Source organism: Camellia sinensis, chromosome 13, assembly GCF_055761805.1.
Source record: "Camellia sinensis isolate YWXY chromosome 13, ASM5576180v1, whole genome shotgun sequence".
NCBI lineage: Eukaryota > Viridiplantae > Streptophyta > Magnoliopsida > Ericales > Theaceae > Camellia > Camellia sinensis.
Genome location: NC_138973.1, coordinates 10,202,501 through 10,229,490, shown reverse-complemented (window position 1 = coordinate 10,229,490; position 26,990 = coordinate 10,202,501). Strand labels below are relative to the sequence as shown.

General features: G+C 34.8%; 2 protein-coding genes, 2 long non-coding RNA genes and 1 pseudogene across 6 annotated transcripts in view; 4 read left to right on the top strand and 1 right to left on the bottom strand.

Moving 5' to 3' along the window:
* Positions 1 to 2,175: 2,175 nt before the first annotated feature.
* LOC114273916 (ubiquitin-like domain-containing protein CIP73) lies at positions 2,176 to 11,594 on the top strand. Of its 2 annotated transcripts, XR_003633242.2 has the most exons (17): positions 2,203 to 2,439; positions 3,150 to 3,281; positions 3,536 to 3,653; positions 5,079 to 5,159; positions 6,069 to 6,184; positions 6,295 to 6,366; positions 6,718 to 6,876; positions 7,089 to 7,158; positions 7,252 to 7,430; positions 7,795 to 7,959; positions 8,133 to 8,204; positions 8,326 to 8,458; positions 8,717 to 9,136; positions 9,512 to 9,858; positions 9,980 to 10,060; positions 10,983 to 11,126; positions 11,227 to 11,594. XR_003633242.2 is itself a non-coding variant. In XM_028215742.2 (16 exons), the coding sequence occupies exons 2-16, from the start codon at positions 3,174 to 3,176 to the stop codon at positions 11,233 to 11,235; spliced, it is 2,130 nt and encodes a 709-aa protein (XP_028071543.2). In that variant the 5' UTR covers positions 2,176 to 2,439; positions 3,150 to 3,173; the 3' UTR covers positions 11,236 to 11,594. The 2 variants fall into 2 exon arrangements, 1 of the variants encoding a protein (XP_028071543.2); XM_028215742.2 differs by lacking the exon at positions 10,983 to 11,126 and having other exon boundaries at positions 2,176 to 2,439.
* Positions 11,595 to 14,770: 3,176 nt separating this feature from the next.
* LOC114273917 (small ribosomal subunit protein uS17) lies at positions 14,771 to 17,869 on the top strand. Its single transcript, XM_082903073.1, has 6 exons — positions 14,771 to 15,067; positions 15,142 to 15,182; positions 15,265 to 15,365; positions 17,095 to 17,239; positions 17,343 to 17,432; positions 17,523 to 17,869. The coding sequence occupies exons 1-6, from the start codon at positions 15,056 to 15,058 to the stop codon at positions 17,611 to 17,613; spliced, it is 480 nt and encodes a 159-aa protein (XP_082759199.1). The 5' UTR covers positions 14,771 to 15,055; the 3' UTR covers positions 17,614 to 17,869.
* An 8-nt stretch (positions 17,870 to 17,877) lies between these two features.
* LOC145806356 (uncharacterized) lies at positions 17,878 to 19,538 on the top strand. Its single transcript, XR_014349360.1, has 2 exons — positions 17,878 to 17,971; positions 19,324 to 19,538. It is a non-coding gene; the product is annotated as an uncharacterized LOC145806356 (long non-coding RNA).
* Positions 18,655 to 19,095, top strand: LOC145806355 (uncharacterized). Its single transcript, XR_014349359.1, has 2 exons — positions 18,655 to 18,788; positions 18,863 to 19,095. It is a non-coding gene; the product is annotated as an uncharacterized LOC145806355 (long non-coding RNA).
* A 2,428-nt stretch (positions 19,539 to 21,966) lies between the features above and the next one.
* LOC114273932 (ubiquitin carboxyl-terminal hydrolase 19-like) overlaps positions 21,967 to 26,990 on the bottom strand; it is a 7,054-nt pseudogene continuing 2,030 nt past the window's right edge. Inside the window, exons 6-10 of the transcript XR_014349358.1 lie at positions 26,361 to 26,518; positions 25,804 to 25,888; positions 25,201 to 25,411; positions 25,016 to 25,077; positions 21,967 to 23,729 (exon numbers count right to left, since the gene is read on the bottom strand). The product of XR_014349358.1 is annotated as a ubiquitin carboxyl-terminal hydrolase 19-like (transcript). The remainder of the gene's footprint in view (positions 23,730 to 25,015; positions 25,078 to 25,200; positions 25,412 to 25,803; positions 25,889 to 26,360; positions 26,519 to 26,990) is intronic.

The following is a 26,990-nucleotide window of genomic DNA, read 5'->3' as shown; positions in this document are numbered from 1 at the left end:
AAATCCGAACTAACTCGTGGATTCTTCGATGTTCGGACATCCGTACCACACGTATGCACATCACTAAAACTCTTGATGTAGAAAAAATCATTTGCTCGTTGTGCTCTACAATGTATAGCCCACAAGCAGCCCCTCTCCTCCCGCATCGCACACACAGCAATAACTCTTGTTGTCTCGTTCTTCACATATGTAAACTGAAACCCACATTGGATGACGTACTTACATAAAACGTCACGAAATTCTTGTGCACCTCCAACAAACCGTTGTCCCACATGCGTAATACCATTTGCCCAAGAGGCTGACAACAACACCTTCTCGTTATGGTGGCAAAATCTTCGTAATGCATCAATTTCTTCCTCAACCCCCACTCGCACCAATCCCAAACTAGTCGACTGAACAATACCACTTTTCAACTCAACCACAACTTCTACATGTTGTACCCCCATTGATTTAGCAAGCAGTAACATGTTCTGAAATTCTTCCTCATTGTCCAAATCACACTTCCTAATCCCAGGTAGTTTACAGAACAGTGAAATAGAACCAGCAGACAACTCATCCCATTTCTCACACAAACACTCCACCAAACGAGAATAACACATTGCGCAGGCAACATTTATTGCAGTTGTACTGCAACCATATGTACACACCAACATCATAAAGGTATCCATCTCCTATAAAAACACAAAAACGACAACAATGAACATTAATATAAATCAATATGAAAATTCACTTTGTGCAGAAAATGGATGAGAACGCGTACAGCCGAAGTGCTAAATCCATGCTTCAGAATACGAAGATGTGAACATTCACATTGTTGTTAACAACATGTCAACATTAAGGAAACATCAAAGTAAAATGACAAAATCAACAATCTTCACATCATATTCGCGCGATGTGAACATTTACATTGAAACAGACACTCTAAATTATATGACACACACAGAGCCTCATTCAGCAAACATCAATTTCAAATGAGAACATCCACATTCTTCACATAATCCACATTAACAAATTGTTAACATCCACATTGACCTATATACTGATAATCAAATCATCTACAGAGATCCTCATTACGCATGCGTCCAAGTAAAATGAGAACTACACATTTAATCAAAATCGACATCAAAAATCACATTGTGCAAATAATCAAAAATTACTACGTGTACAGTTCAGGTGCTAAATCCATAATTCACAAATACAAAGATGTGAACATTCACATTTATATTAACAAGATGCCAAAATTGCAAACATCAAAGTAAAAATGAGAACACCAACAAACTTCACATAATATTAACAAAATCTGAACATTTACATTGAAACATACACTCTGAATTATATCACACACACAGAGCCTCATTAAGTAAACATCAATTTAAAATGAGAACATCCACATTCTTCACATAATCCACATTAGCAAAATGTCAACATTCACATTGCCATATATACTGATAATCAAATCATATACACAGATCCTCATGACGCATACAACTAACTAAAATGAGAACTAACACTGTTCTTCACATAATATGAATGTACTCCCCTCCACAGGACGACGTAAGAAGCATATAATTGAAAAGCCAGCGCATCCAATTCACATCAATCCAAAAACAGAGCATCTGCTTCATCATACAAATGAACTGAACATTTATTCACAATCAAATTGATACTAACCTCAACCATGCAATCCTACAATCCTCCAGAAAGTCGAACACAACTGATTCGAACTACTTAAAGCTCGGAAAATGTGACAGCCGAACAGCTACCTCTTCGTCATCTTCAGTCGCAAACCACAGAACCAGAACCAGACTAGAACACCAACAATGAAACCCTAGCACCACCAATCCTTCGAACGAGTATGCAAAACATAAACGTATCTCTTGGAATTGGATTGATGAAGAGAAACGTAAAATGGAAACTGCCAAACTGAATCACCGAGGAAACAGCCACGTAAACAGGCACATAATATGTAAATGCGTATAACACTATACACATACATATATATATATGGGGGCAAAATAGTCCAGTAAAATATGTTAAATTAGGAAAATGGACCTTATGGAATAAAAAGAAAAGTTTATGGGACTAATAAGGTTATCATATTCTTTTATGCACCTAATGAGTTATAACAACTCTAGAATGGATTTATCAATAAAAATCTCTATTAAAAACACTCCAGATAATCCTGGGCGGAAAACTATTACCATTGCAATTGAACCGAACTTGTGATTTGCGTTGACGACTGAAAGTAGTCGTATCTGACGGTGTGGTTTGTTTACATAATTTTAAACCCATCGACGGCGCAGGCATTGAAGTAGATCGATATAAGGGAAAGAGAGACAAAGAGGAGAGAGAGAAATCGCCTTGGCAAGGCAAGAGCAAGAGAGGCCTCTCTCTGCTCGATAGATTTCAGTTCGAGACGTTCTCGATCAAGCTTCACAGGTAGCTAGCTCTCTCTGTCTCTCTCCCATTCTCTTCGATCATTGAATTGTTATCTTATCGATGTTTTCTTTATCTGTAATCAGTGTTTCGTATACAATTATAGGTTATTCGTGCTTGTTTTTCTATCAACCGACCTCATATAATGATGAGGCTGTTTTGATTCTATCTTCTGAATTCTCGTTAAGATTGAATTGAGAATTTATCTCATGGTCTTTTGGGGGTTTTAAAGTTTTCTCGTTAGTGTGAATCAGTAAATGATTTGGGTTCAAGGCAGGTGTTGCAGGTATCAATCAATGTGAAAGTTTCGTCATTTGGGTTTGGTTCACTATCCTGAAATGTTATTAAGATTGAGATTGCTAGTGTCATTTAACGATTAATTGGTTTTGTTCAATTCAGCTTTCAATTGAGTTTGTTACGTTGGATTTATGGATGTATAGGCATTTGGGATTTATGGGTTCTGCTTATTTAGGGGTGTTCAATGGAGTTGAGTTTGTTATAGTTCTTGGTTGGCTGTAGCATCTTGACAAATTGAATTCCATAGTTAAACTTAAAATGGGTTTTGTTATAGCTTCAAGTTCTTTATTATAATTGTTGTTGTTGTTGTTGTTGTTGTTGTGATTACTAATATAGCAAGCAGCAGCATGCCCAGCACCATGTTTTGTTGTTGAAGCCAATCAAATGCTAACCATTACTCTATGCAATTATTTCAGAAATTGAGTGGAACTTTGAAGAAAATGGGAAGTGCTGGTGGTGAAGAAGTTATGATTTCTGGGAGCAATGATGTTGAAATAAAGATAAAGACACTGGATTCGCAAACATACATATTGCGAGTAGATAAATGTGTAAGTACCAATTGTTAGAATTATTTATAATTATGTCAGTTTTAGAAGAAAACAATAAGTTGCAATCCTGGTTTGCAAATCTCTCTCTCTCTCTCTCTCTCTCTCTCCTGGATCTGTGCATATATGCCTGTGCATGTTTGTGATCAAAATTATGCTTATGCCTACATGTACAAGCACATCTATCATTAGCATGTTGTCAGTTAAAGTTTTCGTGCTATTTCTTATTTCTTTCTCTATTTGTGAATGTCATGCAGGTGCCTGTACCTGCATTAAAGGAGCAAATTGCTTCTGTTACTGGTGTATTGTGTGAACAACAGCGGCTTATATGCCGCGGTAAAGTTTTGAAGGATGATCAGCTCCTCTCAGCTTATCGTATCCTTTTCTTGATGCACTTATCGAGTCTTAACATGAATTATTTATTTATAATCCTAGGTTGACAGTGCAAGTATGCTAGTCTCTGTATTATTGGCTTAATCTATTTGACAGTATTTGTTACTTTTATTTCACTCTGTGTACAGCTTACCCCATGTGGTCATTACCCATTGAATGCTTCTTTATACAAGAAGGATCTGTTAGTTAAGCTATGCCATACAAGTTGAAACTAGGAAGATGCTTCTCATCTTCTCCTTTGATGGATGTTAGCGTGCATACCAGCATTTTCATGTACTCCATTCACACGTTGAGCTGTGTAATTTCCTTTGCAATTGAGAAATCAAAATCGAAGATCATGATATTCAAAATTGGTTGTTTCTCTCTCTATGGGATGAATTTGCTAAAAGAATTTATTTCGAGGCGGTAATGGGGTAGAGTGAGGTTTTGACTTTATTCGTAATGTGGCCACTGGCCATATACCATTAGGGGAGGTGTTTATGGATTTATTTCAATTGACTTTGGTAAAGATGTTTCAGTGGGAGAAAATTTGTTGGTTGCCGAATTTGGAGGCTTTAAAGGATTGAGAAGTTCAATCCATGGAGGCTTTTCTGGGTTTTTGATATGACTGGGGTTCATGGGGGTGATCAAGATGTTATGGCATGGAACATATCTGAAAGGGGTGCATTTCGGTGCATTCCATTCATCAGGATTTTGTGTGGTTGTGGGGATTCTTTCTCTCTTGGCGAATTATTTGGCGAAGTAAGGCCCCTCATAGTGTGTGTGTGTGTGTGGACAGCTGCACATGTGGCTATTTTAACTTTTGGTAAGAATGATGGGGAAAACTTCAATCATCTTCTCTTTCATTGTCATATGGCTGGTGAGTTATGGAGCTTGATTTGCTGAGTTTTTGGTGTTGAATGGTGATAAGTGAGATTGGAGTTTTGGTTGTCCAAAGGAGATGGAGAAAAAGGTGTGCCAGGCTGCAGCTTTGAGTGTTTTGAGGAGAGTAATAGGAGGTCTTTTGATGGTGTTGAGTTACCTAGTTGTAGCATGAAAGGATCTTCATCTCTCTCTCTCTCTCTGGAAAGGACCATACTTTCTATGTTTTGTCTTTTCTGCAGTCTGTAGGGGATTTGTCTATGGCGGTGGATGTATAGCATATAGGCCATGTGAATGTACAAGGTTCTCCCCCCTTATTGGTAATTAAAATTTTTCTTATTAAAAAAACATGGTTTAGTAGCATTAAATGTTTTTCATTGTTATTGGGAAAATAGAGGGTTTAATTGTATGGTATTGGTGCTGTTGGACAGGATGCTCAAGTTGCTGTTTTATGTATGACTCAGATTTCACATTTTAATTATAGCTTTGAATATTTTTACATAGTTTCCTTTGGATATCGGAGTTCCTTACATAATATGAATTTAGATGTGGAAGATGGTCACACTCTGCATATGGTTGTTAGACAACCAATTCCGCCATCACTGGAGAGCTCTCCTGATCATCCTGGTCTGCTGTGCTTTGTCTACTAATTAACTTTATTTTAGAGTTCTGTGACTTTGTGAAATCTATAGTATGAGAACTTTACCATAGTTTCATATTCATATGGGCACCTTTTTTCTAATTTGTTTTTTTTATTAGAGGCCTTGAGATTATTTCATTGCCAGAAACTCCTGTAGTCAGTTACACTGTACTTTTGAAACCATGATTTATATATTACTTCACACTCTCCTTTATGGATTTGTTATGTTGCTCTTCTCACTTTGAACCTTAAAAACTTCTGGCCCCTTGTGTTGGTAATTTGCTTTGATCATTATTGTTGCTCATTCTTGAGACATCTCTCTCTCTCTCTCTCTCTCTCTCTCTCTCTCTTTTCCCTTTAGATTTATTTCTACAAGTAGAATTTGGCCAAGTTAAAATGTTCTGCAAAGTTTCCAAAATAAGTCACTGAAAAACTCAGAAAATTGCTAGAGACTGAAATTTACCTTAAGAACAATCATAAGAAGCTGGAGTACTTCATAAGCAGAGTAATGATTTCAGTTATTTGGTAGATATCTTAGGGCGTATATTACAATTTATTGATTGTAAAGTATGTAATCCAATTGAATTATTTGTTCATGATCACAAATTCAAAAATAAAGTTAACGAAGGAGCTGGCTCTGAATTCTGATATTGTATCAATGTCTTCCAGTGTGACTGTTGGAAAATATTTGGCAGATGTTACTTTATGTTCCTTTATATTTCGTAGTAGGGATTCTTTTGAGCAATACTTAAACACTTTCTTTTTTTTGGCTTGAATGTGTCGATTGTATAATCCTACATATTGGTGCATTTTTTTCTGTTCATTCTCTCTTTTATAAGAGATTAGTTCAAGTCTGTAACAGCTAATGCTGAATAGTAAGTATTATCCTTTTGTAGTAACTGATCCAGCATCAAGTACTGGCCGTCAGGGCAATCAAGCAGGTCCAAGCGTAGTTGTTGGAACCTTCAATATATCTGAACAAGGTGATGGAGTTCTTCCAGATCTCAGTCGGGTAATTGTATCAGCTATCATGTATTCTTTTTATTTTATTTATTTATTCTCCCGCCCCCCCTCCCTCCCTCCCTTCTAAATGGTGCTAACTATCCCTCCCCTCTTTTGTAGATTGTCTCAGCTGTTCTTGGTTCTTTTGGAATCACAAATATTGGAAGTGGCAATGAAGGGGCTGATGTCAGGGTAAGTCTGTTCATTTTGTTCAATTTCTTGTCATAATTTTCTCCAACTAGGTTTATCTGTGACATTCAAATTATTATTATTTATTCCTATCGGTGGATGTACTCTCCTCTCTCTCTCTCTCCAAGTGACTTATTCCCAGTTGACCACTTGACAGAATGCAATAATTAAGTTAGTGATGATAATCTGCATATATGAATCAATTTATTTTAGTAAAAATTTGTTCTTAATATATTCATGAGCAAGACAAGTATTCTCTGGAGCTTTGTTTCATTACTTTAGAAGAATTGAGCTTATAATCAATTGAAATATCCGATCACATTTAATTCACTCTTTTATTATTTTTACTTTCAGGATGCTGCTCCAGAAAGGCTTTCAAGAACACCTGTTAGTGGCTTAAGAAATTCTAGCGGGCAGCAAACTGACCAAGCTGCCTCAAGGGGTCAATCTAATCTTCACAATGGTACTTCTCTATTTCCAACTTCTATTCCTTTGGAAGCTCTGCGTCCATCTGTAAGTTTCAAGTCGCTTTTTTGGTTCTTACCTTGCATGTTGTTTTCTTTTCCATATGCATAGGAATACTCTGCCTTCATATTTGAAATATTTTCTTAGTCAAGTATCTTCAAGTTGAACAAGTTTTATGTGTCTCCTCCTCCTCCTCCTCCTCCTCCTCCCTCTCTCTCGCGGAACAGAGAATTATCACATAGTCACCTTGGTTTTTGCAGGTGATTCCTGATTCTTTGACGACTTTGTCGCAGTATTTGATGCGTATGAGGCATGAATTTAGTGGAAATGGTTAGGATTCTTTTTTATTGTTAGATCTTTCAATGCAGTCTGCTGTTTTTGCTTTTCCAAATATCATACACTGGAATGTTTTGGAGTTTCCAGTCAGAAGCCAGAGTAATAATTCTCAAGCTGCTGGCACTCTTGGGAGTGACGGACAGGAGTCTGAAGCTGCCACACGTTCAGCTGCTGGAGAGGCAGGGCTCCCAACACCAGCATCCTTGGCAGAAGTGATGCTGTCTACAAGGCAAATACTAACTGACCAAGCAGCTGATTGCCTGTCTGTAAGTACTTAAGCTTAACCTTTTTTTTTCTTCAAAATTGTTGTGTCTGTATATTCGAATTGTGTTGTGACTCGTATCTGTATCCTGTCTCCATATCCATGCTTCTTAGCATGTAATGTACTAATGTAGTCTCAGATCTCTTGGTGGTCCCTAAGTGTAGAATGGGAAGATATATTGTTTTAACCTGGTTTCTAATGAAGAGAACTCTTCAAACCCTGTTTTCCCTAGACTCTAGGAGAAGAAATGTTGCTTCTCATTCATGTTTTTCCTGCTGAGGGAAGATGTTTCAAGTTGTTACCCGAAGAGATGCACAATAAATTTGCATCTAAAGTAACTTTGGCATTGTTCTCTTTCATATTTGCAGCAACTTGCAAGACAACTACAGGATCAAGCAAATTTGACTGATCCTTTGGCAAGGATGGGTGTTCAATCCAATGCTTCGAGATCTGGAGCTCTTTTGCAAAACTTAGGTACTCTGCTGCTTGAGCTTGGCCGCACAACCATGACATTGAGAATGGGCCAAACACCGGTGCGTTTTTTTTGTTCCCTGTTTTTACATGACCTCAAAATTGCAGTCAACATTGACTGTTCATGGTTGTCTGTGTGTACCGCTGTCTGTGGTTTGGGAGAAGACATATTAACAAAATTGTTACATACTTAAAGTGATACTGCCCGTGTGAATATGACTTGTTTCTTCTACAGGCTGATGCTGTGGTCAATGCTGGTCCTGCTGTGTTTATATCCACATCTGGTCCCAATCCTATAATGGTCCAGGTAATAAGCTCCACATTGTTGAAATTGCCTATGTTTGTGGCTGACCGTTTTAACACTATCTCCCCCACCCTTCTTTGCCCCCTCTTCTCTCTTCCATCACTTCAATCCAAACTTTGAGCAGCCACTTCCTTTTCAACCTGGGACAAGTTTTGGGGCAATACCTGTGGGAACTGTACAACCTGACTCTGGATTGCCTGGAGGATCTCTTGGTTCTGGTTTTGTTCCAAGAAATATTGACATCAGGATACGCACAGGTGCCATACTTGGTGGTCTTAGATATTCTGGATGCTGTTAAAAGATTTCACCTTTTTGAGTGTATCAAATCAAGTAACAAGCACATGTTTCTGATTTCAATTTGATTTTTTAGTATGATTTGATAATTTAACAAAGCTGGAGACATTCTTACCTGTTGCCACCTTTACATAATGCTTTTCTTATGTTTGATTGTTAAGTATGGAATCAGATCATATTGGTTCTCTATAACTCCTTTTTTACGTCAATTTTACTATTAGGCTCATTGATGCCCTCACCCGCTGTTAACCAAATGGAACAAGTTGGTGTACAGCAGTCTCCAGTGCAAAACAACCCATCAACTTCCGTTGATGGAATTTCCATTCATCAAGCCACTACAGGACTGTCTGGAAGCCCATCTTTGACCAGGGAATCTGAAGTACGGGTGGTTCCTATCAGGACTGTGGTTACAGCAGTACCTGCTTCTGTCAGGAGCTCCCCTTCTGATTCATCTCGTGGTTCAGTGGGATTATTCTATCCAGTTCTTGCAAGAGTTCAACATGTAGCTTCTGGAAATTTGAATAATCCAAGGGATTCTCAAGCATTTGACGAGCGTCGCTCTGATCATTTTGAGTCTGGGCAACAGCCTAATCCTGATTCTGCATTACCACAGCAAGACATTGGACTTCCTGGAGCAGATGGTAACTCTGCACTTGCTTCCCTGATTTCTTTAAATTATATGGTATCTTAGTTAGTACTGGAAACTTAGTTTAGTACAAAAACTTGGTAGGATGTTAAAAACAGCTGATTTATTGTTGTTTCTGTGACTGTTGAAGGGCTTTGTTCTTTATATGCTGACTAGTTTAAGATGCATCTTTCTGACCTTGCTTTGTTTTGTAAACAAAAGCTGTTCAATAAGTTTATGGTTCCTATTTAGTATTTCTTCACAATTTATAGCTGATTAATGTGTTTAAATAGTGTAAATCATCAGCTTTTATTTATTTTTATTTTGATGGAATTTTATCTACTCTACATTTGATGTCTTTGGTTTCAATATGAAATTTTTTGTTTTTCAGCCAACTCTTATTCAGGTAATGGGACACAAAATGGTGAAGGATTTTCTACACAGTTTCAGAGTGGGCTAGATCAGTTGCTGAGGTCTATATTTCCTGGAGACCAGATTTATGTTGGTGATGTCAACTTCCAGGGATCGGGTACAAGTTCTGCAGCAGGTCGTGAGGGTACAAGTCAGGGTGCTGCCCCTACTCAGGAGTCTGCACCAAGAGTGGGTGATGAAGGACTTTTCTTGTCTAATTTACTACACCAGATCATGCCCATTATATCTGAAAACACAGCAAGTGCGTCAGGCATGGCATCACCAGGTGATGCTATTGATAGAGCTACACAAACATCATCGACTCAGGTAAGTTTGCTTTACTAACGGGATTTCGTCTCTGTTAAAGATAAAATAGGACAATTGTTCTTTTCAACTTGGATAATCAATTATAAAATCTGCTATCTGGGGCTTTCTAACTGATGTACAGGCTCAGGAGAACTCAAGTAGACAGACCTTGTCTCGTCAGCGTGGAAACCCACCATCCTCGCCGAGCTCCAAACGTCAAAGGGTAACTTGCTTCTTTTTTTGTTTTTTTTTTTACTACGTATATGTTGTGCGTGCAGATGAACAGAAGTTCCTATGGTTTCTTTCAATTTTTACCAAAAAAATGGCATCATTGTTTTGGTGATCATTCCTATTTCTAAAAATACTTATATGAAACGCTTACAAGCTTCGGCATAAGTAGTAATTTCACATAATTCAGAGTCTTCCATATTATCTGAAACAAAAAATAAATTGTCTTGCATATCCTCCATGCTCTCACAAATTTCTTTCTGCAAAATAACTACTGACTTAAGAAACTATTTAGTGGGGGGCATGTAACTGTTTACCCATTACCTTGAAATTTTTTTTAGAGGCAACAAAATTCTGGGCTTGCCAAAGATGAGTTATTACTAGTGGTGGCATATGGTGAAGTTATTAGTAAACCACAGATGCCACAGTAAGAGTAAGGCATCTGTGAGTTCACTAGTCTAATTCTTATGGTGAATGTTATTAGCCAAAAATGGACCTCTATACAAGTGATAGAATGAGGTGCAATTGGATACTTCAAACCCCGTAGAACATACATCTAATTTGAAATTTCCTAAGGCTGTGTTTTTCGTAGATGCTCTGGAGGAAAATGGAAAAGGAAATTCTAGAGAATAATTTAAAGGAAAATAAAGATTTCCAGTGTTTTCCTACCACAGGAAAAGCAGGTCACGTTCTGAGACACAAGCTTAACATATCTCAAAACCTGACTATCATTGTTGATTTAACATGGCTGTGAAAGTATATGAAATAAATCACATATTTTCTGCAATCCCTACTCAAACATGCCGTATGATCTTTCATAAACATTGCAATTCCTCGTTATGCCCACACTTAAAATAGATGCACTCCCCTCTAGAATCCCAAAGGGCCAGAAAGCTAAGACATAATCTTTTTATCAGCTCTGATGATAACGCTACTGATATCAAAGGGCCAGATGAGCAGACCCTTCTATGAGAGTATATCCAAGTGAGCAACAGGCCCCATTAGGAGTCTATACCGCTGAGTACGAATATCACAAGGCTAGAGATGGAACAGATAATAATGTTGTGAACCTTTTGCAACAGAAAGTTTATACTTGTTTTTATTGTTGGATTTTCACTATTCTGATAGTTAATTTTTTTTTTTTTAACTTGATTATTGCAGAGGGAGTGATTTATCTCAAGGTGCACAATAATTTCCCCCAACACAAGACAAATGCATTTTGAGGAATGCATTGAGGCTTCCGATCAAGTGTTGTTGAGATCTTTACTGCAGGTTCAGAATTTTTAAAGTTCTGAAGGCTGCTATGGTTGTTGACATGTGAAATAGATACTAGATAAGGAACTCTAGACAGAATGTATTGTACTTTTTCTTCTTTAGTACGGTATTCTTTTGCGTTAGTTTACATAAATTTGTGATCATCTTATTAAATCTATTTGTTACAGTTTGTGTATGATCCGAGCACATTGGAACCTTTCTGTTATATACTTTGCCTGATGTTCGAGTAAGTTATTTTAAGATCTTTTGGTAAACTTTGCGAGTCTCGAACTATATTTTGCTTAGAAAGTCAAAAAATTGACAGTATAGTTGACAATGGCTATAAATTTGGGGGATGTGCTGGTTGTTTTGGGTTAGTTTGGAGGAATTTTTTTTTAGCGGAATTGCCCTTGGCTGGTCTAGTATTTTTTTTCTGGCCACGTTGCATTGGGCTGGAAAATAACAAAATCAATGAGAATAATAAATATTAGGAAAATAAGCAAAATTTTAACCACACAAACAACATAATGTAGAAGGCACACTGAACAACAATAAGTAGGGTAAATTAAAAATATACTATTTGAGATTTGCTTAAAATATATATTATTTTCTGTGGTTTAGAAAATTACAAATACTCTCTTGTTAGAATTTTTTATTTAATGGAATTAATTAAAAAAATAAAATTCATAATTACTCTTTTATACAATAATAAAATTGCCTAAATTATTAGTTGAAACATATTATTAATATCATGAAAAACTGTTAATTGATTTGATAATTTATTAATAAAATGACAATTTGTCATGAAACTAAAAATTTCACGGAGTGAAATGTAATTTTTAAAATTATAGGAGGATAATTTATATTTTAAGTAAATCTCAATAAGTATATTTGTAATTTATCCTAAGAAAAATAAGTGTATTTAACTATTTGCATAGTCACACATTTCAATGTACTTTTATATGCTTTGTATACATTTTTTTTTTTTTTTTTTTATATATTTTATTTTTAGAGGAGACTACACTTTTTCAACATTAAAAATAAATACGTAAAACAAATTTTTATTTGTGTAATTTGTAAATAAAAATAAAATTTTAAAATTCCAATGATAATGATAAACAATTATTATTTTGTGAATTAACTACTAAGTGAAATTTGTCACTTGCCATAGACCACCATTTCGCGTACAACTTCCACCCCTATTACCACCTTCACTAACCTAGCAACTGTTAGAAGTGTTTTTGGAAAATATAAAACTTGTTTGGTTTATAAGTTTTTCAAACAAATTTTCTCTCATACACATCAAATCAATCACTTTTTTCAAAATTCTCTCTCAAAATAATTTTTCAAAACATCTTTTGAAAAAAAAATCAAACCAAACAAATTTTCGTACTTTTTATCTCAAAACATGTTTCTCAAATACAAACCAAACAAGCCCATAATTTTTTTTTTTTAACTTTTGTCTATTTTTAGCTTTTGTCTATTTTTTAGGTGGGACTCATATGTCAAAGTTGACGGGTCTAAGTGGTAACACGTTCTATGTCGTGTTGTGGTTCACCTGGTATATTTGGTTACTCAAAACCATTATCGGGTGAATGTGAAATTGAAGCCAAAGTGAGTTACATGGAAATGAAGTTTTTGTGAAAATTTCTTAAAGGTGTGATTTAAAGCTTGTCCCACATTGGTTTGATAGAAAGAATTTTGTGAGTTTATAAGGCATGGGTTTGTAACTTGGGAAGGGCCCTAAGGGGCACCCCAAGTTTGTAGAAGGGAGAGGTTATGGGCAAATTGGACTAGACCCATTGGATCCAAAAATAAACACGCGTCGGTCGGGCCTGTATCTATCTTTTTGGGCAAAAAATATTTGAATTCAATTTTATTTTTTGGTAAAATAAAATCTGTCCAGATTAAATTTCATTTTTTTTGAATTCAAATTTGTTGCAGCTCTTCATAATTTTTGTACAGTTTCATATTTGCCCAAACAGATCCGAATCTGTTCAGATTCAAACCCAAAACAGTTTTATCTGTTTGAAATTCAAACCAGATCTGTTGATTTGTCCAAACAGGTACCATACTTGTTGGATTCAAACCTAACAGCCACCATTTTCATCTATAAATAGGCAGTCCTTCACTTGATTTTTCTACTCCAATTTCGTTCCTAACTCTGCCTGCTCTCTTTGCATTTTGCTGTATTGTTTTTCTTGTGAGAAAGAGTGTAAACACAAAGTGTGTTCGTTGTGCAAACAATTTGTAATACTGCTATTGTTTGCTGTTGATCATTTTATCCTAGGAGATAGACGTCCACAATCTGAAAGCACCGTGGAGAGGATGAATCTATCTTAAGGATACAATGTTAAACACTAGACTTGATCAGAAAATTTGTTTAAGAAATTAATTTGGTAAGTAATTAATTTATTTTCTGTTTTATTATTTTCCTGTTTCAGATTTTGATTTTGTTTTAGTAACAAAATAAAAATCTGTTTTATTTATTTTATTTTTTTTCTGGTTTGATTTTTATAATAAAACAAATTCTCTTATTTCCTTTATTTCTTTTATATTCCGTTTATCGTTAAGTATACAAACAATTTTTTTTATTTATAAATACAATGAAAATTATCCAACATCAACTACTTCTCTTGCCGCAATTTTTACCTCTCGCATTCGACTTGTGTTATATATCTAGTTTAAGTTTTGATAAAAGTAGAAAAGATATGAGGTAAAATATTATTTATCCAGATTTCACGTAACTGAAATTCTTATTTTTCTTTCATTTATACTCATTTTAAAAAAAGATTTCTATTAAATCGGTATTAATTGCGCTAATTACCCTTTTATTGATATTTCCTTTATTACAAAAAAAAAAAAAAATAGTAAAACATCCCTTTCTAACTTTGGGTAATAGAAGAGATCCAATATATTCTTTTTATTAGTTATGGTTCCTCAATAATTAATAATATTTTTTTAAAAAATTCTGTTCATTACTCTGTGAAAAAAGAAATTTATTAGTGAAAATTATAAATTTTACTGTAAAGATATTGAGAGACTCCAACTACTATAAAAATGTTGCATGTCCTTTATTTTATAAAATTTTAATAACATGAACCTTAAACTAAAAACCAAAAAAATAAAAAATATATATTTTTTGTCAATTAAAAATTAAATTGCAACTTTTTTTTTGCCAAAAAATTTATGCATAGTAATTAGGATTGGGTATAAGATTATCCGATCCACTGAAATCGCCTAACCCAATTCGAATTGCATACAAATGGATGATTTTGAGTGTAAGGTATGGTCGGGTGCGATTTAGATTATTCTTTCATTGCAGGTTTCACCCGCACACTCTGAATATTTTTTTTATATTATTATTTAAAAACTTGGGTGCTTTAATGGTTTATTGTTCCGTTTTAGTCAATTCTTATGGAATGTTAACTTGTAAAACTCTTTAGCTGTGTGCTCCGACCCTATCCACATAAATCACAACTTATATTACGGACGGTTACAGATTCAATTTTTTCCCAATCGTAAACAATATCGATCAACCACCATCCCTAGTGGTAACTGACAACAAAAAGGCTATTTCGGTCATTGTAACAATTTAGGGTTTTTTCACTATATAATACTTCTCTAAAGCTCGCATCTTTCACTCTCCGCTGCGTCTAGGGTTTCTTCGTCGAGCTTCCTCCGCATCCTCTTCCATCATCTTCTGCAACACTATCACAACCCACATCCCTCAACCATGGCGGAACAGGTAAAATACCTATTTTCGTTTTCTCTCTCTACATCAATGGCTCCAATCTGATGTATATACCTTTTGTTGTGCAGACCGAGAAGGCGTTCTTGAAGCAGCCCAAGGTGTTCCTTTGGTAAGATTTACAGAATTGATTTTGTGTACACACACGTACTTGGTGTGATTAGTATGTGAATCTGTGAAACAATCTCCTGCAGCTCGAAGAAAACAGGGAAGGGGAAGAGACCTGGAAAGGGTGGGAATCGGTACTGGAAGAATGTTGGCTTGGGGTTTAAGACTCCCAGAGATGCCATTGAAGGTTCAATTTTGTGATATTTTCTATATTTTTAAATTTTTTTTTTTGTTATTTGGAATCAATTAAGTTGGTTTTGATTAATAACTATTTTTAACGTATTTGTATACTTGTCGTGTGTTTTTGATCTTTTTATTAGTTAAATGCTCATTAGAAATGACTCTGGTTAATTAGTTGTTCTGGAACTTCTTTTGAAATGCGGTCAATTGGAATTTTTATTGTTGGTTTAGACTTATTTTTTGGTGGAGGAGAATAAAATTTGTGTTGTATGCAAATCCCAAATTAATGGATTTACGTCCAAGTAAGTAAATGGGCATACTTGGGCAACATATGATTGCTAAGAAAATGTGACTAATGTTTTTTTGAAGTTCTGGATGCTGTTATCTTGCACTGTTTGGGAACCTAGAAGGGAAAAGAAAAGAAATGATTACACAAGTTAGGAGAGAAAAGAAAAGAAGATAAGATTGTGTTTTTTCTGTCTTGTTTGGATTAATAGGAGAGAAAAGAAAAGACATTGTTTCAAGTTATATTACCAAAAGTTTTGATATTATGAAAAAGATAGTAATTTGTTGGTTTCTTCTGTCCAATCTCTCCATTTTTGGAGAGATTCAAAATGATGTGTCTCTCCCATTTCACCCCATTTCTCTTCTTTTTACTACTTTACAAAATGCATTTCTTCTCAAATCACCTGATCCAAATGGGCTGTTAATTGTTTTGGAATAATCTTCAAATAGTGTTGGCACCATTTTGTTTTGATGTGCTTTTTATATCATTGGAAAGATTGTAAAGTAGTTTCGAAGTTCACTATAGATAAGAAAACTCTGCCTCCAGCAGACTATGTGGACATTTCCAGTGTTTGACAATATTGTTGCAAGGTTGTGTTCCATGCCGTCTTTTGATAGTTGTCTCAGGTGGGCTTTTTCAGAAAGCTCTAATTATATAAAGAAATGGTGAAGGTTAAACACATCTTTGTTCTTTTTATATGACTCCAATACAAGGAGTTGTGGCATGGTTGTGATTTTCAAAATGAAAGTGGATGTTCTTTTTACATGATTATGTTGCTATTCAAAATCAAACTTGAAAAATTGGTGTGCTTGGTTTAGTGGTGGCAGTATTCATTCATTCTTATTTCTTATCAGGATACGAGTTTGCATTTACTTGTGGTCTGAAATGTTTTTGGTGTTAACAGATAGATTTCGACAGCAAAAGCTTGACATAGACTTTTGATATGTGTGTGTTCTTCTCATCTTTATATGGTTTGCATGAATGCGTATAAGGAATGCAATGTGTTACTCTTAAGGAGATTTCTGTAGTTGCAAACTTGCAATAGAGTTGTTATGTGTCTAAAATGTGTATAAAATGAAGTATTATATTATTGTTTTATCATTTAGGTTGCTTGGAGTTACGTATAATAATGTAAATTTTAGAAATCTAAAATTGTATGTTTTAACGTGCCGACCATCTAGCATAAATGGTGTATAAAGTTTGATATAAACCAATAATGAATGATGTGTGACCCTGCATTTAATTGTTCATTAATAATTTCTACTTACAAATTGATCAAATTCTGGTTAATTACATCAACGTATGCCTTGCTGGAATGCTATGTTTTGCTAATAATGCCAAATAAGGGAAGTTGTGAATTTCAGGAAAAGTCAGCATGTCCGAAATTTGTAAGCCTTTTATGTTGAGAGCAATTTACTAATGAGTATTGCTTCACTGCATGCATTTGCAGGAACTTATATTGACAAGAAATGTCCATTCACCGGCGATGTCTCTATCAGGGGACGTATACTTGCTGGAACCTGCCACAGTGCCAAGATGATGAGAACAATCATTGTTCGACGCAACTACCTTCATTTTGTCAAGAAATACCAGAGGCAAGACTGATAATCTTTTTTATCAATTTTTTTGTTGCAAATAGTAGCTGTTTTCTTGCCATTTTTTGAACTGGAATTTAATTTTTACTTGTGATTACCCTAGGTATGAGAAGAGGCATTCAAATATTCCAGCTCACATATCTCCATGCTTTCGTGTGAAAGAGGGAGATCATGTTACCATTGGCCAGTGCAGGTTAGGCCTGAGATTCTACAATGCTTTACATCATTAGTGGGATGTACTTGTTTCTCTCTAACACTGTATGGTTTCTCTTCCACTTTGCAGGCCATTGTCGAAGACAGTGAGGTTTAATGTGTTGAAAGTCATTCCTGCTGGTTCTTCCGCTGGTGGGAAGAAGGCGTTTACGGCAATGTGAGTTTGGTGGCTTGGTTTTCTTTAGTAGTAATATAATGTATGAGCGACAATGGCATTAGATTGTGCTACTAAAGTTAGATGCAACTTTTTCGGTTTCATTTGCTATTGAAAATTTTGACTTTTTTTATGTGGCCAGTTTAAGGTTTTGAGGAGTTTTTGAATTCTTCCAGACTTCTAAAAGATAGTTGACATTAGTGTGGCATTGTGTGACATTTTTGTTGCTTGGTAATTGATTAGTTGGCAACTTATTCTGCTCATGCTATAGATTATCTGCCATTGTTACCATTGTTATCAGGGAAGCATCTGGAATTTATTTGGAATGGGGGTTTTTTTCGGCCAACTCCAAATGAGGTTATTGGGTAATATAATTGTCTTGCTAAAACTGTAAAATTGTTGAATAATTGATATCTTGTTCTAGTTAGATACTAAACTATTCCTGAGAGGGTTTAGACCTAAATTTCTTTTGCCCTTGGTGTGTGTTAGTTCATTAGCTCCAAATATAAACTAATGTTAGGGTAGCCCTGGTTGTTTCTGGGGCAACTTGGTGTGAACTGAAAAGATTTTGCATAAATAAGATTCTCTTATAAATTGCCGAGGATAGTTTTGTTAATTTATTGAAATTTGCTTGACAACTGGGCCATCCAATTTTTAGGCTGTGTTTGGATCTTGAGGTTAGAAAGGGATTTATGGAGAGAAAATAAAAAGGGATTTGGTCAAAAAATTTTCATAATAAAATTTTTAGTAATGTTTGGGATCATGAAAAAAAATATTATGAAAATGATCATGAAAGATATTCTATCGTTAGATTACTCATACAATAAAATATCACATATTAATTAAAGAATGAAAAATTTTTATGATATTTTTTTTTAGGAAAAATTGGTCTAGGGTCCCTCTCCCACTTTTCATAATGGAAGAGATCCACAAAATTATTTTTTAATGTCTAAGGTCCCTAAACATATCATAGAGAAATTTGACCTTACCAAATCAAAACTCATCTCTCTGTCTCTCTCTAAACTTCTCCATTCTCATACCTGTCTAGATCAATTTTTGTTCCTCACCCCTAACTTCATTCTCCAACCGATTGAGCTCCAGCTTCACCGGATCCGGCCTTCAATGGCGTCGCCGAGAAAAACAGTCAGTAGGAGACTTCAATTTCTCGAAACCAGATCTAAGGTGCCTTCGTCACTTGTTGAACTGGGTATTTGGGTTCTTGTCTCCACATTGATGATGTGATTGTTGTTGTCTAGGGTTTTGTGGTGGTTTTTCTTCTTGAAGATATGACAAAGCAGCCATCCCTCTTCTTGTGTTGCCTCTCCCGTAGCATCAGAAATCTGCACCACAATATTATCAATTAAATTGTATTTTTTGTATCTCTTACATCTCTACAATATTTCCTAGAATTTTCATAAAGTTTTTCGTTTTGCAAAGAGAAATCCAAGACATTTTAGTATATTTTGAATCGAAAGGTACTTTTTACATATTTTCATATATATATATATATGTACACAATTTAATAAAATGACCCAATCTGGAATTTCTCTGGGTTGTGGAGTCCAGAGAAATTCTGTAGAAAGTTTTGTCTGGAAATTTCTCTGGGTTAGGAAATTTCTCTGGGTATCTGTTTATGAGCGTGTTTTGGTTAACCCAGAGAAAATTGGGTTAAACCTTAGTATTTTTTCATGCAATTTCTTGCTTAAATGTTTGGCAGAAGCAAATAGAGTGGAATATCTTGCAAGTTTATTTGAAGAAATAAAGAAGTCTGGATCATTGCCTAATGTACGCACCTATACCATTATGATGAGCTTTTACTGCAAAGGAAGCTACTGGAATTCTAGAAGAAATGGAGGAGAGTTAGGAAAGCCCAACTATTGTAACATACAACACGTACATTCATGGGTTTTGTAGAGTTGGATGTGTTGAATTTGCTTTGAACCTCATTCTCTGGATTTTTCAAATTTCTCTGGTTTTTAACTGAATTTTCTCTGGGTTAAAACCAGAGAAATTCTCTGGTTTTTGAACTAAATTTTCTCAGAAATTCTTCCCAGAATTTCTCTGGACCAATTTTCTCTGAGACTGAAATTTCTCTGGATTGATGTTGAGGGACCTTAGACATCATGAAAATATTTGATGTCCTTTTTACTATAAAATCATAATATCATAATATCAGGGACCTTAAAAAAAGTACCCCTTTTTTTTATGATCTCTTATATAATTCTAAAATTTTAATGTTGATAGACACATAGTTTTTTTTGGAAAGTTTAACAAATATTATTATTATAAAAATATTAAATTTTAAAATAATTTAACTTTTTGATGTAGATGTCGATTTTTAATAAAATTAATATTTTTAAAATTCTGTCATTAAGATTTATCAAATAAGATACATGTTGATTATGAAATTATTTAAAAAGAAAAAAATTATTACCGCTAAAATTGATATAAATAGTAACATCTTATTCTGTTTGACGATAATAAATTTATTCTGTTAGACAATTATTCTGTCTCACAACTTATGGCAATATTATTCAAAAAAAAAAAAAAAAAAATTTATTTTGTCTTTACTCAACTATGTATTTTCTCCTGAGTAGGTTTATGAAAAAAAATAAATTGGGCCCTTATTTTCACCAAACAAGGTTCCCAAAAAATAAATTGGGCTCTTATTTTTACCAAACAAGGGTTCAATGGAATAGAAGGGTTTTAACTAAATTTTTCAAAATAAAAAAGAGAAAATTTATGAATTAAAAGTTAATTGTTTTAAAAAAATTGTTATTTTATTTTATTATAACGATCTGTTCACAAATTATAGTTTCAAGCACATTATTGAAGTTTTATGAGCTTTTCTTTCTTTAATCTCAATTATCTGGTTTTAATTGTGATCATGTTTTAATTTCTACTTATTAGACACTACATGGAGAGTTGACAATCTGTTTGCTTGGATTGGGCCATTGGACTTCCATTTTGACAAAGTATGTGACAAAAGATTGGACTTGTCTCAATTTAAGAGAATTTGATCACGGCTTTTATTTTATTTGCTCCACGTTCATATTTATCAAATAAGATAACTCATTATTATTTTTTCCCCCTAAATTATCCAAATAAGGTAGAGCGTGTTACGAATACAAAAACAAAACATTGAATTTAGAATATACATAAATAAAAAATATTTTATCTTTCATTTTTGTTAATGATATCCACTTCTAGAAAATTCCATTCATCTATATAAATTTTGTGTTTTCGGATTTATTTATTTTCCCTTAATTATTATTTATTTTTCATTTCACTAGATGGACGACTTTGTGAGGTAATTGATTTTGAATATTTTATTAGAGTCTAAGATAAGATCATGTCAAATAATAATTTGAATAAAAAGAAAATTGCATTCAAGGACGCAACTTTCGTCAATGCCAGGCAGACACAAAGATTAGATAAGTACGTTGTAATGTTTCGGCACCTAGTAATCTTCTTATTTATTTATTTATAATTTTATAATTGAATGGATTTTGAATCGTGATGATTACTCTCATATTTGATATTATCACTAGCAAATTCTTATGAATGACAGGGAAGGTTGGCATAGGTTGATTTCCCAAGCTTGCTTTTTTAGTAACTGAATTTTCTTCATTCTTTTATTTAATTTTTTTTTTTGGGTTCGATGTCGAGTTGAATTTTTGTCAGTTCAAGGACTCGTTTGAGATTATTTCATAAATCATAATAGAAGTTGGTAGTTTTTGATTAACTGGAGAATGGAAAAGAATAATCATTTAGTCTCACTAAGTTTTGGAGAAGATAAAATAAATAAAATATTTTTTGGTGCGCATGCTGCAATATTCTCCTCACATTTTTTGTTCTTATTCTGTGTACCTAGCATTTTTATAAAAACAACATAATAATATTAGAAACGAACAAAACACAATAAAAATGGAAGAAAAAAACAAATCCTTCTCTCTACTATAACTCACATTCCTGTCCACACACATATATATATATATATATATCTATATTTAATAGCACTGCTCTTTAATTCTGTTCCTCTTCTGCTTCTCTTTGTGGGTCAAGTCCCATAAGGATGAACCCTGCAATCCCAAGTTTGTAACTCTCCATTGTTGAACTCAAGACTAAAGCACAAATATATACATACATTATATACATATAATATACATCGAGATAAAAAGACAAATGGGAAGAGAGAGGGGGAAATTTTTAGCAGTTCTGGGTAAATCTTAATGTTGGTGGGATGTTAAATCATGCATCGTTTGTTCCATCTCTCTTTAGCCCAAATCATCAATAGATTGTCCTCGTAACAAACATTTAAGAGAAGCACAAAAGTTTAAAATGAGAATGCAAACTATGATTCAGCAATGTTCTTCTATTTAAAAAAGAAACTTCCCTCTCGCTAGCTAGCTAGCCACACAATTTGTGTCTTTGCATTTTCTCACTTTCAGGAGTTATTATAACTAAAAATAGTACAAGAGCAGAGCATCCAAAGGTTTGTAAATAGTGAAACCTCGGACAAAAATTCCCAACTCGACCATTTGGCCATGGGATGATCATTCATGATTCAACAATTATGAACAAATTAATATATCACGTGAAGAAAAGAATCGCACCTTAAAACTATTACCATGAACCATCATCATTGTCCATTATTCTAGCTCTTCCATTTCCATCCCCAGAATCTTAAGAAAACCGCTACCTGAACCATCCAATCTAAGCACTGAAACAATCTGCCCCTTCCTTGCCACTAACCTCATTTACGTATCGACAACAATTTCATTGGGTATGGGGACTACTACCATCAGTTTGCGTTACTTTGCCTTTTGGTCAAGGACTGTCAAATTTTACTTTTCAAGATTTTAAGTCTCAAATGCAAATCCATTGATAGCGTAGATGCTTCAAACAAAATTTGAGTTGTTGAGTCATCTTCACTGAGATTACACGTCACTTTCCACCGGTCTGTCAGAATCTGTTCTGATCTTTTCGGGTGTAGTTTCACTCTCATGGAGCTCCTCCTTGTAGCTCGAGGTTTTCCCTGCCAATTGTTGGTCATACCTACTCATCAGAAATAACAAAAGCACCAGAATCTCCATTGCAGTGATTAAAATCACCAGATCCACTGAGCACCATAACGTCCTTGTCCAAGTGATTCCCAACTCGTTCCTCAAAAGTAGGAGACGAAGAACTACTGCACTTAGAATGAGACTTTCCCACATCTTTTGTCCTCGCACCATTTTGATTAAGAAAACCAGGTTTTGCAAATCCACTAATATGACTTTATTAGGATTGTAAGAAGATGCACATTCAGCTAGTTCTGAAGGAGCTTTTGCTTTCCCACCTCTCTTTGGAGAATTGTTGCCAGAATGCTTTCTGAGAAAACCTGGAGGAAACAGAGGCTTCAACTTTCCTTCAGAAGAATTTCTTCTAGCCAACTTCCCCGTGGCATCCTTAGTATTGCTAGATGATGGCAAGCCCTTTCCTGTCTCCATTTTTGCCTGCTCACTGTTGCAATCAACAGGACTAATCTCATCAAGAAGTTCACCTGAGCTTAAATTACCAACAGGAGCATCATGAGAAATTTTTCCCTCCTCACAGACACCACTCTGTATTGGCTGAGCGCTTTCACTTGAAGATTCAGTCAACCTTTCGGCACTACTTCTCTCAGCTGTATTCTCATCAACAGCAGAATGAGGAAAGTCTGATTCAGAATTCTGAGAATAAGTTTCAGGCTTAGCCATCTCACTTAGAGAAGAACCAACCGCGGAGACTAATCTATTAGCATGTACAACAGGAGAAGCGGCTTCTTCAATCGCATGAGAATACCCATTGCCATGTACTTCAATATCCTGTGGAACAGATGAACTTGACTCAGAATCTACCATTTCAATGTCCTCTCTCACATCTTCAGAATTAGTTCTCTCCTTTTCGCAAGTAGAAACTTTTTCTTGTGAGTCGCTATCAGATGACAAGGAACCAGAAGTACATATGCCATTAATTGACTTGGTTGTAGCGAGGAATTCAACTGATTGTTTGACATGGGGCTCCTCTTCTTGAACTGTTTGCTGCTTCCCCTTAGTTAAAGATTCAATTGGCTTCCGACATGATGGTCGGGCACAAACCCTGAAAGCAACAGCAAACAAGATCATTTATATATACATATTATTAGGTATTCAACAAAATTGATATTGCCCAAGATTAGTCTATATGCATAATTTTTGGGAGAGGCCTCATGCTTTTGTGGGCTTAAAAATATGTTGTAACAATTTTCAATATCTTGGGGTCATTGCAATAACTTTTAGCTGGAGTGGAGGGTCCAGTGGTTGATCTCCTCCAGGCTCCAGCAGGAATTCATGGGCAGCCTTTGCAGTCCATTATCATAACTAGAATCCAATTACAGAAACAACCCCAATTTAATCGGCATATTAGCCCCTTAAGAGTGTGCTTAGTGTGCAAGTGTTAAATATAGGGTTTTGTTGTCAGAGTTTTCAAATAGATGCTATGAAGTGCCGAATCATTGAATGAATTTCACATATGATTCTCCCAAACCAGAAAAATCAACCAAGTCTTTTTAAGGCAACAAGCTTTGTAGTACTAATAACAGTCTATTTGCATGGGATGATTTGGAGAGAAAAGAAAAGATAATCCCTTATAACCTACTTTTTGAATCTCCCCAAAAGTGGAGAGATTTGAAGAAGCTTCAAAAGTCAAGCTACTGGAAAGGATCGCACATATAAATGGATAAAATAAAAAATGAGTATCGTGCTGTTTTCAAGAAGCCTTATTTATAATATTGCCTATAATTTAAATCAAATTTTGGCAAGTTTTGTTGTCAAAGAAGTCACTAAAAAAAGATTGAATATGCAATGAATGTAATCTTTTTAAATGATATGTTTAAGATAATGATCAAGAAAAAAAAAATCATATAGTAATACCAGGATGAGGGTCATATTAAATAGCATGTGAAGGGGTTTTAAGATATAAGAAAGTAGTTTACTTAACAGGAGAAAAAAGAAAGATATAAGAAAGTAATGACTAAATAAGAAAGTATTTTAACTTGTATTAGGATTAACACAATTTCATTAATGAATGAGAGAAGCCATAAGGCGCAAAGGAGAAAGCAATGAGCTGTCTTTCACCATTGGTGATAGGTCTGCTCCTCATCTACTTCTTCCTCATCAAGGAGATGTAGGGTTAGAGGTTGTTACAACTTAGCCTTTTCCTCAAAAGAGGGCTTTGCCATATGTTTCAAATCACATTTTAAGACATTATTCCACATCAATCATGAACATGAGTATCCACTGAATTTTAGGTGATAGGCCATCCTTGAGTAACAAAATGTATGACAATTACTCTTATATTGAAATTGACAAGTCACTAATAGCAGGGAAAGTAAGAAGATTAGCTACCTGCTATACAACAGCATATAAGCCCCCTGCGAGAGCACCTCTTCCAAATCAACCCTCATGACCTGAAAAAAAAATTGTGAATCAAGTTAGATGAAACTACAAATTGTCCATTTTCCCCACTTTTTTTCTTTTTCTTTTTGGGTCCTTGGGTACACAGAGAGAGAGAGAGAGATAGCTATTTCTACCTTGCAGTCATCAATCCTGTACCATTTTCCACAAAAATCCTTTGTATAACAAATGTAATGGCCGAAAAAAGATGCATTTAGCACGTCAACATGGACAACCACGGCATATAGCTTGTAAACATCGTTACCATCTCCTACTTCACTCATGTAAGGGCTAAGATCTAAAGTCAGGGAAAGTCACCCTCTTGTTAAGTTTCCCAAACCTCTCGCTCTACAACAAATATGTGCATAAATTAGAACTTATCAGAGAGAATAATAAAAATTTCAAACTTCTTCAAGCATTTAATTCACAAAACCAAAACTAAAATTCTGCCATGGACTAATCACCAATTCAAGATGTAGTTCAAAATTTAATCAGATGGCAAATTAATGACTACTATGCTATGCTATTTCCACAGCCTAAGTATTGGTTGCTTCCACAGGAACTTCACTAGGTGGGCCCAACGTGTGAGTTGGTGCAGTGCCACCAAAAAGGTGTGGAAATAGTGGTTCTCCCTTGAAAATTGTTGAAGATATACCCCAAGGAGGGAGGAGGAAAAGAGGAAAGACTACTAATATATATATATATACCAAAAGTGAAGGAAAGAAAAACTTATCACAAACCTGAAACCTCTTTAAAGCAATTGTAAGAATGTTTGGGGCCCTTCGAACAGTAAGACGCTTCCATGCCACGACATACTCATTGCATCTGCAAAGAGATTGGCATATTATGATCTTAATACCATTGATTCAGTGGTGTTTACAGCAGAACATTTGCGGCAATATGTTTACAAGTAATCATCTATATTAATAATTATTACTACATTAGTGGAAAAATCAAACCCCCACAATGGGATATCATTGAATTGGTCCTTCTTCACTAGGCAAAAGAGTTGGCATCAGTAAAGGTTCAAATTCAAAGACAAATAGAACTATTGTGTTCTGATGTACCATATATAAAAAATAAAATAAAATAAAAAAATAAAAGGACATGCTAACGAGAGCCCTATGAGCTGTCATTAAGGTGGAGATCATGCCGAAATAGTTATGGGTCCCAATATATTTTTCACATATCCCTACTAGAGTAAATATAGCATACCAGTGGTAGCCTACAAAAAAAAAAAAAACATAACAAGGCAATGTATCTCTATGTTTGACATGAAAACAAGAACAACCCTTACCCATCACATTTATACATATTATCTCCGTGAAGCCGCTCTCTGACAGTGAATAGGTCCAAGCATTCCTCTAAAGATGTGGCATCCCCTTGAATTTCAACAGTTAGATCCATCATATTTTCATACCGATTTGAAACATTATTGCATTTTGAACAAATCACCTGGGAAATAAGAGAAAAAAAGGAATCAACACATTCAGGACAGAATCAAAGAAAAATGGTTATAGCTAGATGCAAAAACTATTTTCATACTGATTTGAAACATTATTGCATTTTGAACAAATCACCTAGGAAATAAGAGAGAGAGAAAGGAATTAACACATTCAGGACAGAATCAAAGAAAAATGGTTATAGCTAGATGCAAAAACTATAGGGCACACAACGTTATGTGGGTGTTTGGGAAGTGGGTTTTTATGTAGGTTTTTTTAGTTGTAGGATATTATTGGATAAAATTTTTTTGGTGTTTGGGAAGATAGTTGGGTTTTTTTGTGGTTGGATGTGATGTTTGTGAGAGAAAAAGTGAAATGATTATGGGGTTGGATGTGATATTTTGTTTGGATTTGTTTTTTTTGGTTTTGCAAAAATTTTGTCATTTAGTGAAAAAAATCAAAAAAAACCCAAACCCAAAACTTGC

Excerpts from the sequence above, each read along its gene's own strand:
- LOC114273916 (XM_028215742.2), top strand. The coding sequence starts at position 3,174 with ATGGGAAGTGCTGGTGGTGAAGAAGTTATGATTTCTGGGAGCAATGAT. Across the intron at positions 6,185-6,294 it reads TTCTTCCAGATCTCAGTCGG|ATTGTCTCAGCTGTTCTTGG; the intron begins GTAATTGTATCA and ends CCTCTTTTGTAG. Across the intron at positions 9,859-9,979 it reads CACAAACATCATCGACTCAG|GCTCAGGAGAACTCAAGTAG; the intron begins GTAAGTTTGCTT and ends ACTGATGTACAG.
- LOC114273917 (XM_082903073.1), top strand. Across the intron at positions 15,366-17,094 it reads TCCCAGAGATGCCATTGAAG|GAACTTATATTGACAAGAAA; the intron begins GTTCAATTTTGT and ends ATGCATTTGCAG. Across the intron at positions 17,433-17,522 it reads GTTACCATTGGCCAGTGCAG|GCCATTGTCGAAGACAGTGA; the intron begins GTTAGGCCTGAG and ends TCCACTTTGCAG.